The sequence below is a fragment of the Somniosus microcephalus genome, chromosome 27 (assembly GCF_052327205.1).
Source record: "Somniosus microcephalus isolate GS21.2 chromosome 27, FLI_Smic_1.0, whole genome shotgun sequence".
Taxonomy (NCBI): domain Eukaryota; kingdom Metazoa; phylum Chordata; class Chondrichthyes; order Squaliformes; family Somniosidae; genus Somniosus; species Somniosus microcephalus.
The window spans coordinates 22,832,712-22,847,537 of record NC_141013.1 but is presented as its reverse complement, the minus strand read 5'-3'; the positions used below and the strand labels follow the sequence as shown (position 1 = coordinate 22,847,537).

Genomic DNA, 14,826 nt, shown 5'->3' with positions numbered 1-14,826 from the left:
AAATGTCAATAGTACATAGAAACATGCCAATGTCATTCGTAAGCTAGAAATATAAAAAAAGTGTCCAAATGCTGGTGTAAATAAAATATTAATTACCCCCCCGCGGACTTGCCTTCCTGAGAAACCACTTCCTGGGTTACAGTCTGCTCCTCCGGAAAACTCAGTTGTACATCACCTTGCTCCTCTGATCCCACAATTGTTGACTCTATTGAAAATCTATTTTTCTTTTCTTCTCTTTCCTTCAGGATAATCTGTATGCAAGGGGAGGGAGAAAAAAGCTTTAATCTACCGATTGAACAGTAACTGGGGTACAGTATCATAATTTCCCCATCTCAGAATATCAATAGGACAGGCTAAAACAAAATTTACTTCTCGTGCAACGATCTCAACACTTAATTCACCTTTCAAATCCCTCCCACATCAGTTGTAGTCTTCTCTGCTGATTTCTTGCCTCAACACTTTCCATTTAGTTAGAGGGACAAAGGATGGCCAATGCTTTGCTAGAAGCTACAGCTCACAGCTGAAGAATGGAGTTTGTCTCATTTTTTTCCTTCTCCCCACCTCCCCCATGAAGATGGATCACTTAGTTACTATAAGCCATCCCAACAAAATAGACTAATTGGAAATATCCATGTTCAAATGTCACTAAAGTATACAGTTGGTCTGTGTATAATTGATTCAACTAATTTCCACTCCAATACAACTGTTCTTCGTCAACACAAGTATTTGTCTTTCATTTTTTACAGCTGAATTCCATTAACAGCAAACATTCTTAGGTGGAACTGAAACTGTTGACAGAAGTTTATAAACTCATTTTTCATCCTCAAGTTCATGATATACCATGAGAAGATTGAAAATCTGTTGTAGTTATCCTCTATTCTACTAAAAACACTGGGCATTTTCTTAGACCAGATATACACACACATCTTTAGAGTGATAATTTTCTCAACGTGCAGCAGCTACTCAACCAAGTTTTCACCTTTTTAAGTGCAGTTGGACGTTTTGCTTTTGGAATCTCCCTTTCCTTTCCTCTCTTCATCCTTGGGGCACCAGAATCCAATGGATTATGAAACCCAATAAACTGCTGACTTTTATGTAAAGTTTTCATGCTCCCACAGTCTTTGACAGAAAAAAGAGTAGTTGTACCAACTGGAAAAGGAACAAGAAAATCTCGATTAGTAAAATATTTAAATCACAAGGGCCAGCCGAACATACTGCAAAAGTGGCTTCAGAGATTTAATCAAAAGAACAATTTCTGCAAAAAGACCACAAGAAATTAAATACGAGATGGCATACAGAAAATATGAACTTCAAACTGTGGAACTTGGGATACTTAGTGATGCGATCGGTTAGCATATGTACCTTTTAAAAAAAATAAGAAACCTGGGCTTGAATCCAGTCCAGATAGACAGAATGAAAGACTCATCTTTCTGCTAGTTGCAATGGTCCTATATATCATTTCAGGAGTCAACCCAGTTCCATAGCACAAAGAAAGCACACAATTCAGCGCAAAATGATATTAGAAGAGATTGGCACTGGTTTGACGACAACAACAACTTGTATTTATATAGCGCCTTTAACGTAGTAAAACGTCCCAAGGCGCTTCACAGGAGCATTTTAAGACAAAAAAAAAACCTCATTTGACAGTAATGCAGGTGCTTTACTGTGGCGGGGGCCAAAGAACATTACTGGGGGTTTATTCTGCAGACCAGACCTGGGTGTGTCACGTCAACAGTGCTTGCCAAAAGTGGGGAAATGTTCCATTCCCTAACTGGCATCTCACATTGAGTCATACAAAAATATTAAAAATTACAGAACAACTTGCCCCATTTATCTTTTAGCACAGATAAAATGACATAGTATTACATAGAATTAAAAATGTCAGGCTTTTCTTTACAACTTTTCAAAATAACCATTGCACAGCGCAAAAAAATGTATCAACAGTACTGTAACAAGTAATTTAAAAATATACACAGTGATTCAGATTAGTCAAGAAAAATGAAGCCCCATACTGGCTGGTTCAGTAATACAGGTACACCATTCTGTCAGTCAATCAACAGAAATAGTTTACGTACAAGAGAAGTATCCAATAAGAGGAAAATCAGGACTGTAAAGCAGACACATGAGGCAATGTGTTCCTTACAGGGAGGAATAGATACATTATACACACTCATTCTCACACACCTCCGAACAGGTGGCATTAAGAAGTACAAAAGCATGCGAGGAAAGGTGCCCTGCATTTTTTTGTATGGCAGGTATTTGGGGGGTGGGGGAGGAGAAGGAAGGGAAGGGAAAACAAACGAAAAAGTGAAGTGTGGTAGAGAAAACAAAACTGAAGAAATCGGCGAGGAGAAAAATAATTTCAAATTTCAAATGAAAGGACCAGCCCACTATTTCCCTGTGCATCCACTTTGATGAATCCATTAACATGGTTTGTAAATACTTTCCAACTTTAATTACAGAAACATTACAGGGATAAAATTGTCTGAGAAAACAAACTTAAACTCCCAAGTACAACAGCGGAATTTACCATACCAGAATATGATAGCGGTTTTGTGTTAGTCAGTTGCCTTGCTTTCATGGCTTGTTGCTGTTTCTCTAGTGCAGCCAACATGTCACCAAGATCCAGTTGCACAGGGGCTTTACTCTTCCTCCCTGCTGCCTTATTCAGAGCCTCCTTGGGAAAATACAAAACATAACGAGACCAAGCACAAAGCCATTGTACAATACACTCTAAACAACTGTTTCTTAATACATTGCTCTACATTTTACAGCAGATAAAAGGGCTTGTATTATTATAATACTGCACAACCTGAACTTAGTCCCATCACAATACATTAATAGTTTATAACCACAAAGCTGTATTATGTGGAGCAGCAAGTTATAGAGCACATATACCAGAAACGCTGTTTACGGAGGTCACGGACCATCATCAAAGATCCTACCCACCCCAGCCACAGTCTGTTCACCCTCCTGCCATCTGGGAGACGCTACAGATGCATTCGCACCCGAACGACCAGATTTAGGAACAGCTTCTTTCCCAGGGCTGTCATCCTACTGAACTCCACAAATAAACTCTAAAGCCTGCACATCTGCCAATGCACTTTATTATGGTTATGGTTATGTTTATGTTAATGTATTACAAGCCAAATGAATGTTGAATGTTTAAATGTCTTAATCTAAATGTACACTCTCAGGAGCCGCAAGCCTACATTTCGGTGTACTGCACTTGTGCACTAACAATGACAATAAAGTTGATTATTATTATTTAGGGCTAAAGTTTATTCCTTTCCATTGTAGGAAGAAGGAACACAGGTGAGCATCTGAGGTACTACCACAAAAAGTTAAAGCCATTAAATTCTTAACAAAATTTAAGTATAGCCAATCAAACTTGCATCACTTGCCCTTGCCCTGCTGAATAACAAACCAAGCATTACATTATTTTAGAAGCTTACAGATACCAAAATTCACCCAAACTAAGTAAATTAGAAACTACATACCCATGCTAATAATGTTAACTCATCATATGGTTTGCCTGTTGCATCATTTCTAATATCCAAAACAGGGAGAAAAAGAGGAATTTCTAAAAATAAACTGACCTGGAGTTTTTTCTGCTCCATGCTAATCTCTGAATACTCCTGGGCAGTAGCAAGAGCTGCAGCCAATGCTTTTTTCCTTTGACTTTTAGCACGTTTTGGAATAGCTGTGGTTATTGGAATAGGTGTCTGCACTATATTGATTGGAGAAGTTTCTGACAGATCGCCCAGCTAAATAAACGCATAAAGAAAAACTACTGGTGAAAATAATTAACACTAGAAGATTCTTTATCCTTATTCATCTACCTTATAGAATAAAAAGCAATTTCTTTAAATAACAAACATTTGAAGGTAAAACCAGATTATATTTTGAGTTATCGTCTACAAAATGACACACATTTCTGTCCCAAATTTTATTTTTAGTGAAAACACACAAATTTTTTAACGTTAACATTTTGCTGAACGTACATGTATAAATGAGGTCCAATACAACACTCACCCCCAGTTGTTTTTTAGTGAGTTGACAAATGGAAGAATTTTTATTCTGAGCATTATCATGGCCTACAGCTTTGCTCTTAGAAACCCCAGCTCCAATAATCAATTCTGGAAACTCACTGTCATCCTGTATATAACAAAGAGATTTATACACTGTTGAAATGCCAGAACATAAGACACTTCCAAATTTTTCTATATATTTACAGGTTACCGAAGGCTGTCTTCGAACAACATCAGTAATCAACTGTCAGACACCTGGTATTTATACAAAGTTAGTGAACTGGACATTGTTTTGACAATGGTAGGTTCATTTGATGTGGTACTACACAATATAAAACCTTCACAGCAAATCAAATGACAATATTTGTGTACAACAGAGCAGACCCAGGATTCTGAAGATGTGAATTTAATACAACAGTATACCTCTGGTTTCAACTGTGCATGAAAACAGTCTTCTTCAAAAGATAATAGAAGTAGCAACAACCTAAGATGCAACTGACATGATCATTAAACATTTTATAATGTGATTATATGAAACACTGAATACCTCAAAATATAAGGAATCAGGCTTTTGATCAGCTCCAGTCATCCGTCCACTGACATACTGTACTGTTTCAGAAGACTGTCCAGAAGTCCAATCACGATTCTTCTGCTGGCTTGGCATTCTCTCTGAAGGCGAACTCTGCATCCTCCCTCTGAAGCTATCCTGCACATCGAAAAGATTGTGCAATAAAAACTGATCAGTTTGTAAATGACCCAGATTTTCCTGGAAACTTGCGGCATAGTAATAGTGCATTTATGGTGTAAGCCATTATTCAAACACAGATTTTCCAGGAAATTATGGCGTAAATAACTTGTGCCATGCCAAAATTTTCTGGGCCATTTGTGCTGCTCTGCTGTTACCACCACCAAAACAGCATTTACAGGAAACTTTGAGATATCCGGCACCGATGGGACCGAGCTGTTGCCGTCCCATCAAAACTGCCGGACAAACCAGCGTTAATGTTAAAACATACGGAAGCTTTTGAGCTCCGTATCTAGCAACAAATCCTAACAGCTTCTAAACAGTCGGCCGTAGCTTGCAAGTGTCTCTGTAGCTAAGCAACAGCTTTAGCTAGACCTTGCAGAGCCTGACTGGTGGAAAAAAAAGCAACGAAAAGAAAAAAAACTTACTGAACCGACTCCTGAATTTTGCCGGTGGCTCGAGCATTCCGGACAGTTAACCTCCGGATAAACCAAAGTTTCCTGTAAGTTAATTTTCAAAGCTCCGTCCTCCATTAAAATCCAATGATGGTCGAGCCTTTCCTGAATGGACACCTGTTTTCTCGCTGCTGCCACTTAGCCTTGAAAATAATGACGCTGGTGACCTGGCAGTGACCTGCTTGCTCCAAGATCAGTATGTAAAATGGAGAACCATCCATTTACACTCATAAGAGACCTATTTGTAGAATTATCTCCAGCACCTTGCCAAATGTTAGAATTATAGTTTGATTGACTGCATGATTATTTACTGTACATAAAGCCCGTTGAAGTCCTTGAATTTGATCTCACAATAAATTAAAACTTAAATCTCAACAAAGTTCCCAGAAATAAAGAGTCGAAATTTGATTGAACTGGACACTATCCCGAACCATGCATCCGTAAGGAAACAACGCTGGCAGAGGAACATTCTAATAGGTTTTCAATATTTTATTTGAAGAAAATAACTTGTGCATTGCTTTGAGGTGACAATGAATTGTAGCAGATAAAACTGTAGAGACATTAGTCACGTTAGCCTAGTAAATAGCTATGATCATAACTTGTCTAGTTAATGGTCATTTATCACAGATTACAGGATCTGAAAGATCTTCATAGGACAGTCAACTCCTAACTAAAATTTATGAAGCACAATCATGCAGTATAATGCAACTGACAGCAACTTTTGCTAGTTTCATCACCTTTTATTTTCCAGTTAAAGCTTCATCAAATTCACATATGGTGATTTAAAATTCTATCAACAACACGGATTGACATGGAGATCAAAAGGGCGAAGTGGGGACACTTTGATTTGGTCACAGTTTTACATAAAACTAAAAAGACTTAGTACAGTCACTGACTGAATTGCAGTAATTTTGGTCATTGGCTGCCGCTGCTTCTGATTCACCACCATGTTCACCGCAGTGCATTCCATTTAGAAATTCAGAAAAACATGGAGGAAGCTATCGACAGTGGGATTGGCAAACTAGACCATGAATTTTACTGTGTACGCCACTGATCGTGCAGTTGCCGGAAAATCTGGGCCATTGATTAAGGCGCACCAAGGCAGCACGACACAGTGACAGAACACAGCATACCAGGATTTTATGCCCCAAAATAACAGGACACGGTTTGCATAAGTAATTTCCTACAGGTTCAACTCTTGATTTTGACTGGGGCCACACACAAGGCAATACATATGTTCCTCCGCAGCGAAGAAAAACTGGAGTTGGGGGGGGGGGTTGAGGAGAAGAGGAAAGAGAGGGGGGCAGGGGATGAGAAAGGAAGTTGCACCAGCCTTTTGTGCAACAGTGGCAATGATACGTTCGCAAGAGAGCAGCATGTCTGCTTGCCAGTCTTCTCAGTCAGAAAATGGTACACCTTACAAAGAGAGTCTAAAAGGTGAGCATGGAGAACTTATGTTTTAATAGATAAATGGCATTCCGTTTAACCAGGTTACTGACAGATCAACATTTGGTTTACAGAAAGTGAAACCAGTGACTGAAACCCTTACCAAGTAATGCAAAATATACAATGCCTCGAGAAATTTCATATTCGCTCTTTCAAATGCAAAGATTTTAAATAGCAACAGAAAATGCTGGAAATAGCCTAGAGTTTCTGATTGGATCAGAAAACCTAGGCTAGCAGTTTACCAGCATTATGCTAATGAAGCTGTTGTGCCTCCAGCATTTTCTGTTTATAGTTCAGATTTCCAGCATTTGCACCTTCTTCATTTGTGAAAGTTTTTATCCTCATCTTACCCATTAAATCAGAAAAATGCAGAAAGATAAATGAATGCAAATTTCAATTTATATAAACAGAGCAAAATTCTTGATCGAGATAAGGGACCAAATGTAATGTAGCCAAGTTTGCGGAGGATACAAAGGTGGGTGGGAAAGCAAGTTGTGCAGAGGACTCAAAGAATCTGCAAAGCGATATAGACAGGCTAAGTGAGTGGGTAAACATTTGGCAGATGGAGTATAATGTGGGAAAGTGCGAGGTTATCCACTTTGGCAGGAAAAATAAAAAAGCAAACTATTATTTAAATAGAGAGAGATTACAAAATGCTACAGTTCAGAGGGACCTGGGGGTCCTTGTGCCTGAAACACAATTAGCATGCAGGTACAGCAAGTAATCAAAAAGGCAAATGGAGTGTTGGCCTTTATTGCAAGGGGGTTGGAGTATAAAAGCAGGGAAGTCCTGCTACAACTGTACAGGGTATTGGCGAGACCACACCTGGAGTACTACGTACAGTTTTGGTCTCCTTATTTAAGGAAGGATATACTTGCATTGGAGGCAGTTCAGAGACGATTCACACGGTTGAATCCGGAGAGGAGGGGGTTGGCTTATGAAGAAAGGTTGAGCAGGTTGGGCCAATACTCATTGGAATTTAGGAGAATGAGAGGTGATATTGAAACATATAAGATACTGAGGGGGGCTCAACAAGGTAGATGCAGAGAGGATGTTTCCCCTTGTGGGGAAACCTAGAACTCAGGGGCATAGTTTCAGAATAAAGGGCTGCCCTTTCAGAACTGAGATGAGGAGGAATTTCTTCTCTGAGGGTCGTAAATCTGTGGAATTCTCTGCCCCAGAGAGCCGTGGAGGTTGGGTCATTAACTACATTTAATGTGGTGATAGACAGATTTTTGCAAAATAACGGAGTGAAGGGTTATGGGCAGCGGCCATGATCTTACTGAATGGTGGAGCAGGCTCGAGGGGCCAAGTGGCCGATTTCTGCTCCTATTTCTTATGTTATGAGTCACTTGAAACAATTTTCTTGTGACATAGCGCTGGAGATTTTCAGTTGTTCGCAGTAGCACCAGTGAGAGTACAGGAATGGATTTAGCATATTAAACTGGAAGACAAGCAACTTTCTAGATTTTAAAACAATTTAACGTAAAATAGTCCCAATTCAAAACTATCATTGCAAGTTTATACACATACCTGTGTGTTTCGTAAATCTGCTGGCCTGCCACCTCGACCACAAGAAAATGTCTGGATTCTGTCCATTCCAAATCTCTGTGGTGCTTGGGAAGCTATATTCGCCCAGCTGGGGCCTCCTGACAAAGAGACCATTCCACCTCTATTAATAACTATAGCTAACACTTTACAAATAAAAGGATGAACTTATATTAAAAGCATACTATTAAATGTGTAGAATCACTTGATGTAAACTTTCATAATCAGCAGTCAGGTCATCTACCTGCATGACTAACTTTATTAAATGAATAATTACTAATTTACACTTACAGGTAAAAGAAATTCAATTTTAGGTTATAAAATTTGAAGATTCTAACTTAATTTTACATGTAATTTTACATAAATAAATCATAAAATATAGATAACTTATTGGACTGCTACGATAGATGTAACTGCCAAAAACTGAAAAAAAACTAAATCTCAATCTGACTATAATGCAACATCTCTCCAAACATTCCTTTCTTAATAAATGAAATTGAATATGGACAAATGTAAAGTACTGCCCACATGAAGAAAAAATGTGTAATGTGTATTCCATGAACGGCACTGAAACAACCAAGGACGAAGTACGACACTCAGCAGGTCCAACCGAAGCAGAGCAGTAATCAACAAAGAGCCATTCAATTATAAAATCAACTGGTTCAAGGTGGCGGTTCACCAACACCTTCTCAAGGCAGCTCGGGATGAGCAATAAATGCGGCCTTGCCAGTGTTACCTACACTCCAAGAACAATTTGTTTTAAATCAGAGGAAGTCATGCACTGTTCGGACCACACCTTAAGTAATGTGTCCAGTTCTGGTCGCATAGACACAAGGGTGTCATTCAAGCATTCAATGTGGTTTAAAAAGGACCTTCTCTGAAGATTCAAGTGTTAGCTATGGCTCAGTGGTAGCACTCTCGCTTCAGGGTCAGAAGGTTGTAAGTTCAAGCCCCACTCCAGAGCCAAGCACAATCTAGGCTGACACTTCGACGCTCCCCCAGTACTACACTGGAGGTGCTGTCTATCTGACTAGATGGTAAACCGAGGCACTGTCTGCCCTCTCAGGTGGACTATTCGAAGAACTGGGATGTTCTCCTGGTGTCCTGGCCAACATTTATCTCTCAACCAATACCGCCAGAAAATAGATTATCTGTCCATTGATTCTATTAATGTTTGTGGGACCTTGCCGTGCGCATTTGCCGAACATAATAACTACTCTTCAAAAGTACTTCATTGGCTGTGAGGTGCTTTGGAACATCCCGAGGTCATGAAACCTGTTATATAAATACAAGTTCTTCCTTTTTTACCAATTAGAAAACATGGAAGAAATATGAGCATTTCAGCATCCAAAGCTAGGTGACAGATGATCTTACAAGAGGCACACAAGGTAGAAAATAGTATCGATAAGGTAGATCGTAAAATTAAATAAAACTAAATTCTAAGAGTATCACAAAAAGACAAGATTCAAACTAGATGCAGGCAAATTTAGGTCTGATCAACACATGGAAGAGAGTTCCAGGTACAGGAGTGGAAGTGAAAGCCCTAGAACTCAACACCAGTGCTCATATTCCTTAAAGAGTCTTTGCTGAACTCTGGACAGAACTTTTACAATATTTTTTTGTAGCTAGTGTCTTCACTTAATTCCCTCCTTCTCTTGGAATGCTTGTGCTTCGAGCTACTACTCTCCAAAGTCCTACTGATAACATGGAGAACTGAACAATGTTATCCTTTGTTGCAAGATCATGTTCAATCATTTCCAACTTTTCCACTAAGCCCTCTTGAATACTTGAACATGCCACCTGTTACAGAAAGTCGTGTGATGTGAGGCCATATCACTGATACCAGCAAGAGACGGTCACTAGTGTAACACCCGACAATAAACCAACACAATCAAAGGTGGCTAGCATGATCTTGATTGATGCTGACTGACCTGATCAAATTGTGTCTCAAACCAAAAGAATTTTAAATCACAAAAAAAAATGTACATTGAAACCACAGAATGGACACCAAGATCTGTGGGACAGATTCAAACGAAAAACTTAAAATATCTAAGCTTTAAACTTTAAAACATCTCAACTGTAGACTGCAAAACAAATTAGAACTATTTCCTTGAGTGGATTGCTGTCAATGGGAGGCAAAGAAATAAAGGAGGAAACGGAGAATGATATATGTATGGCACAGGCAGGGTGTGAAGATAAGTTGTTAATCAAGTCTTAAAAGGGATGGTCCTGTATTTTTTGAGGAATGTCCGGTTTATTTGTGTGACTGATATAAAAAAAAATCCATTTAGCAGCCTTGACTTTCATATAACAGTAAAAGATAATGCATACCTTTAGGCTGAAGAAATTTGTAATCTTCCTTATATAACTTGAATTACATAGAAACAGGCCACGAGACCCAACAGGTCTATGCCAATGTTTATACTCCACACAAACCTCCTCTCCCTCTAATTAGCTCTTCCTACCCTGACCCCGTATTCTCTTCTTCCTCATATATATATCTCTCAAGCCAACAACGTGTATTTATATAGCGCCTTTAATGCAGTAAAACGTCCCAAGGCGTTGCACAGGAGTAGTTAAGACAAAAAAAATTGACATCGATCCACATAAGGATAAATTAGGGCAGGTGGCCAAAAGCTTGGTCAAAGAGGTAGGTTTTAAAGGAGAGTCTTAAAGGAGGAAAGAGGTAGAGAGGCAGAGAGGTTTAGGCAGGGAATTCCAGAGCTTAGGGCCTAGGCAACAGAAGGCACGGCCACCAGTGGTTGAGCGATTATAATCAGGGATGCTCAAAGAGGGCAGAATTAGAGGAGCGCAGATATCTCGGGGGGGGGGGGTTGTGGGGCTGAAGGAGATTACAGAGATAGGGAGGGACAAGGCCAAGGAGGGATTTGAAAACAAGGATGAGAGTTTTGAAATCGAGGCGTTGCTTAATCGGGAGCCAATGTAGGTCAGTGAGCACAGGGGTGATGGGTGAATGGGACTTGGTGCAAGTTAGATCACGGGCAGCCGAGTTTTGGATCACCTCAAGTTTACGTAGGGTAGAATGCGGGAGGCCAGCCAGGAGTGCGTTGGAATAGTCAAGTCTAGAGGTAACAAAGGCATGGATAAGGGTTTCAGCAGTGGATGAGCTGAGGTAAGGGCAGAGACAGGTGATGTTTTGTGCTTCAACCACTCCCAGTGACTTCCATATTCTCACCACTGCTGTGAAAATGTTATTACACAAATATTGTTAATTACCTGTGATCCCAGTTAAATTTTCTACCTGAAATAAAAAACAAACAACAATTTAACCAAACTCTATATGTCTTTAGTCACAATATTCCATTAGCTAGCAACTATAATTTTAAAATGAGCATAAATTAACAATTACCACAGAATATTTGAACGGAACACAAGCCAGGTTTTACTATCTGGATTTTGTCCGTTTTATTCAGACTATTTAAATACAAGAGGTTTCTCCTGAACGCAGTGAAATACAAGTCTAGTTTTCAATGGCTGGATGAAAGTATGAATATTTGCAACATTAATTTATTTTACAATGTGAAAGAAAAAGTGCTTTCCTTAAAGTTTGAAAATTTAAACTTTGATTAATGCACTAAATAACTCTGAGGTGGGTTTCAGTTTTATGATTTTTATGCTACTCAGAATAAAGGGAACATTTCTTGTGTTATACAATCAGAATAGTACAGCACAGAAGGAAGCCATTCGGCCCATCAAGTCTATGCAACATTGAGTCTACGTGCAACAAATCTGTAAACTAGTTCTTTGTGAACTGATCTTAGATTTCATTGCACAATGCACAGCGGAAGTCTTTGCCATGATTGGTTCAGAGGGAAGTCAGCTCTTTGGTACAGCAATCTCATCCTTTCTGGATACGAACCTGATCATGCCATTGCAGTTTTAAAGCCCATGTGAACAGGCAGGACCTCTGTTTAATGTCATTGGAAGGACAGCCCTGCTAACAATGTACATTCCCTCACAGGATGCAAAAGCACATCTTCTGACCTAGAGAGGAGTGTGTTACCAACTCAAACAAGCCAACACTTTTGAACCCAATTATAAAACTATAAGAATGCGCTATGAGTTTACTGATTATTTTTTCTCTCAATCTTGGACTGTTTTCTTCAAGAAACTTTTGACAGCCTTTCAGATTAAAGTTTAATGGCAGTTTATCGGATAAGGCAGTTCCATTCAACGCTTTTACCAATTAAACCATCTACTCTTCCTTTTAAACATTTAGCATTTATTTTATTGTAAATCCATAATGGAATTATAGCTACTAGTCACGCTGGGTTATATATTACCAAATAGAAACAGTCTCAAGCTACATCATAATAGGAATTCCCTAAATAATTATTTAAATTGCAGACATTTTAAACCATAAAGACTACGTTTCAATCTATTATCAGCACTTTCTATTCTGGCACATTTCAATATCACAGTTTATTTTGATTACATTAACTATGTAAATTTACATACTTTAGCATTACTGCATTCTGTACTCCTTGTGGGAGCTGATGTGGTCTGACTGTGACTGTGCTTGGGACTGCAGTAGCCACTATCACTGTCAATGTCAGCTTCACTGGCTCCTTGTTCACTCGAAGATTCAGCAGCAGGGTGAGATGCTCTTCTTCTCCTGACTTTCGATTTCCATAGCAAAGGGCTGGCCCTCTCCGAGAGCGATTTATTAGCTACATCTCCAGCAAAGTCTTTAAATGGCAAGACAATCATATTTACAATTAAAAGGTACAAATTATGGCAAAGCTTCACATCTTATACATTTTAGTACCATCCATTTAATCTATACATGCTACAATTTCAGATTACGAAAACAAAACCACGCTTTGGGAAAGATAACAGCGCATTAGTCATAATGTAGTATCAACAACCAGGTCTGCTCAAAAAATAAAATACTTCTGTTGAGACTTCCACAATAAAGGTGTTAAAATACTTCCTCATTAACTATCTTGAGTAACTGAAGATGTTGATCAGAGTTTCATAACTAGGAAGTTGTTAATGTGCAAAACTGCAAACAGTACTTCATTTATTTAATGACTTATAAAAATCTCGAGTTGGCATTCGAGCAACAGGATGAATTTACGGCATTACGTCCGAAATCCAGGATGATAATGTAACCAAATATTATAAAGGTACAACATCCCGAATCCGGCAACCTCGGGACCGAGGCAGAGTCAGTTTTCGGGTTTTTCCGGACTTCGGAACGTGTTTCTGATGTCCGAAGTCTGGAAACGCCCGAGCCCAGGTTGTGGTATTTCCGGACTTCGGACATCAGAAACACGTGCCGAGTCCGGAAATGCCTGGGCCCAGGTTGCGCTATTTCTGGTTTTTGGTAAGCCTCCCTCAGGGTGCCCGGATTCCGGAACATTTTACAGATTCTGGAGCCCTGCCACCAATCGTCCCGGAGTCCAGATTCCAGAACTCCGGATTTGGGACGCTCAACCTGTATAAATTCATATATATAGTGTAACAATTACTACCAGAATGCACCCAAGGCAGATAAAAGAACAAGTGTGGCAGGTTCTGCAAGTGGATTTGGGTATGTCATTTGCAGTAACTAGCTTGCCAAGTGTAATTTAACAATTTCAAAAACTACGTTCGACATATTTTGGATATTTTGAATTGCTAAAGGCCTTTCCCCATTTAAAAAAAATTACAGTGTGTGATCCTCCAACCCCATTCACCATTGCATCTGTACTTGAACAGTAGGGAACATGGGTGACTGCCTCACGTTTTCCTTTTTCTGTGGGAAGTTGCAAACGCTGATCTGATTCCATCCCCAACAGCACAGCTTGTATTGGAGCTCACAGCCCAGGGAATCTAGGAGACAAATCCATTTCCTGCCACTCTACAAGGTACTCAAGCAGCACTTAGTTGTTAACATTTTTGTAGCCCCTCCAAACTAAAGAACTCAACAATACAACAAATTCTGTCCTTTCTCTTCTGCCTGCCTTCCTTGTTCCTGTACCGCAAGCATTAAAAAATTGCAACTGAACAGAATAGTTGGTCTAAATCCCAGTCAGTTTTAAATCAGTCAGGCAACAATGAAATGCTAGTTTGGGATTTTTCAGTGCCAAAAGCTCACTGCCATTGAGACAAAGATGTTTTAATACTGGCAAGGTAAATGCGGAAATACAAAGTAATTTTTACTTCTAAATAAAACCTTTAGCATATTTGTTATTTTATTATTAGGGTTCAGGACAACCAAATCTGAAGAACATTTCTTTATTTGGTACAATTTGATCAGAATCTGGTATTCTAGAAATGAAAGATTTTTCTAAATTAAACTTTAGAATGAATATCACTATCAGATGTCTCACCTGTTTGCTGACTGGCATCCACTAGCAATACAATCTTTGATCTATTTTCAGGACCGGAGGCACTGCTTTCCTTCTGAACAGCCACGCTCCTCACCGGAGGCCTGCTGGTTCTCAAAATCTGCACAAATACAAGAAATGTGACACATTATTCAAGTAAAATATAGCAATTGGTATTTGTGTAAATAGGAAGTGAACAATTAGCTACCCCAAAGTCTCAGCAAGTTTACCCAGCGAGTAGCTGAATTACACAGATTAGGAAGGCC

At 39.2% G+C, this 14,826-nt stretch overlaps 1 protein-coding gene across 3 annotated transcripts in view; it reads right to left on the bottom strand.

Moving 5' to 3' along the window:
• secisbp2l (SECIS binding protein 2-like) overlaps nt 1-14,826 on the bottom strand; it is a 78,743-nt gene that overhangs the window by 22,101 nt on the left and 41,816 nt on the right. For 2 of the 3 annotated variants that reach the window (XM_085968685.1, XM_085968687.1), the window contains 10 exons: nt 14,564-14,681; nt 12,705-12,934; nt 11,463-11,487; nt 8,211-8,326; nt 4,579-4,737; nt 4,036-4,158; nt 3,600-3,767; nt 2,536-2,677; nt 980-1,149; nt 113-251 (listed from right to left, as the gene is read on the bottom strand). In XM_085968685.1, the coding sequence (XP_085824811.1) occupies nt 113-251; nt 980-1,149; nt 2,536-2,677; nt 3,600-3,767; nt 4,036-4,158; nt 4,579-4,737; nt 8,211-8,326; nt 11,463-11,487; nt 12,705-12,934; nt 14,564-14,681 (1,390 nt within the window). The remainder of the gene's footprint in view (nt 1-112; nt 252-979; nt 1,150-2,535; nt 2,678-3,599; nt 3,768-4,035; nt 4,159-4,578; nt 4,738-8,210; nt 8,327-11,462; nt 11,488-12,704; nt 12,935-14,563; nt 14,682-14,826) is intronic. The other variant, XM_085968686.1, reaches the window with a different exon arrangement.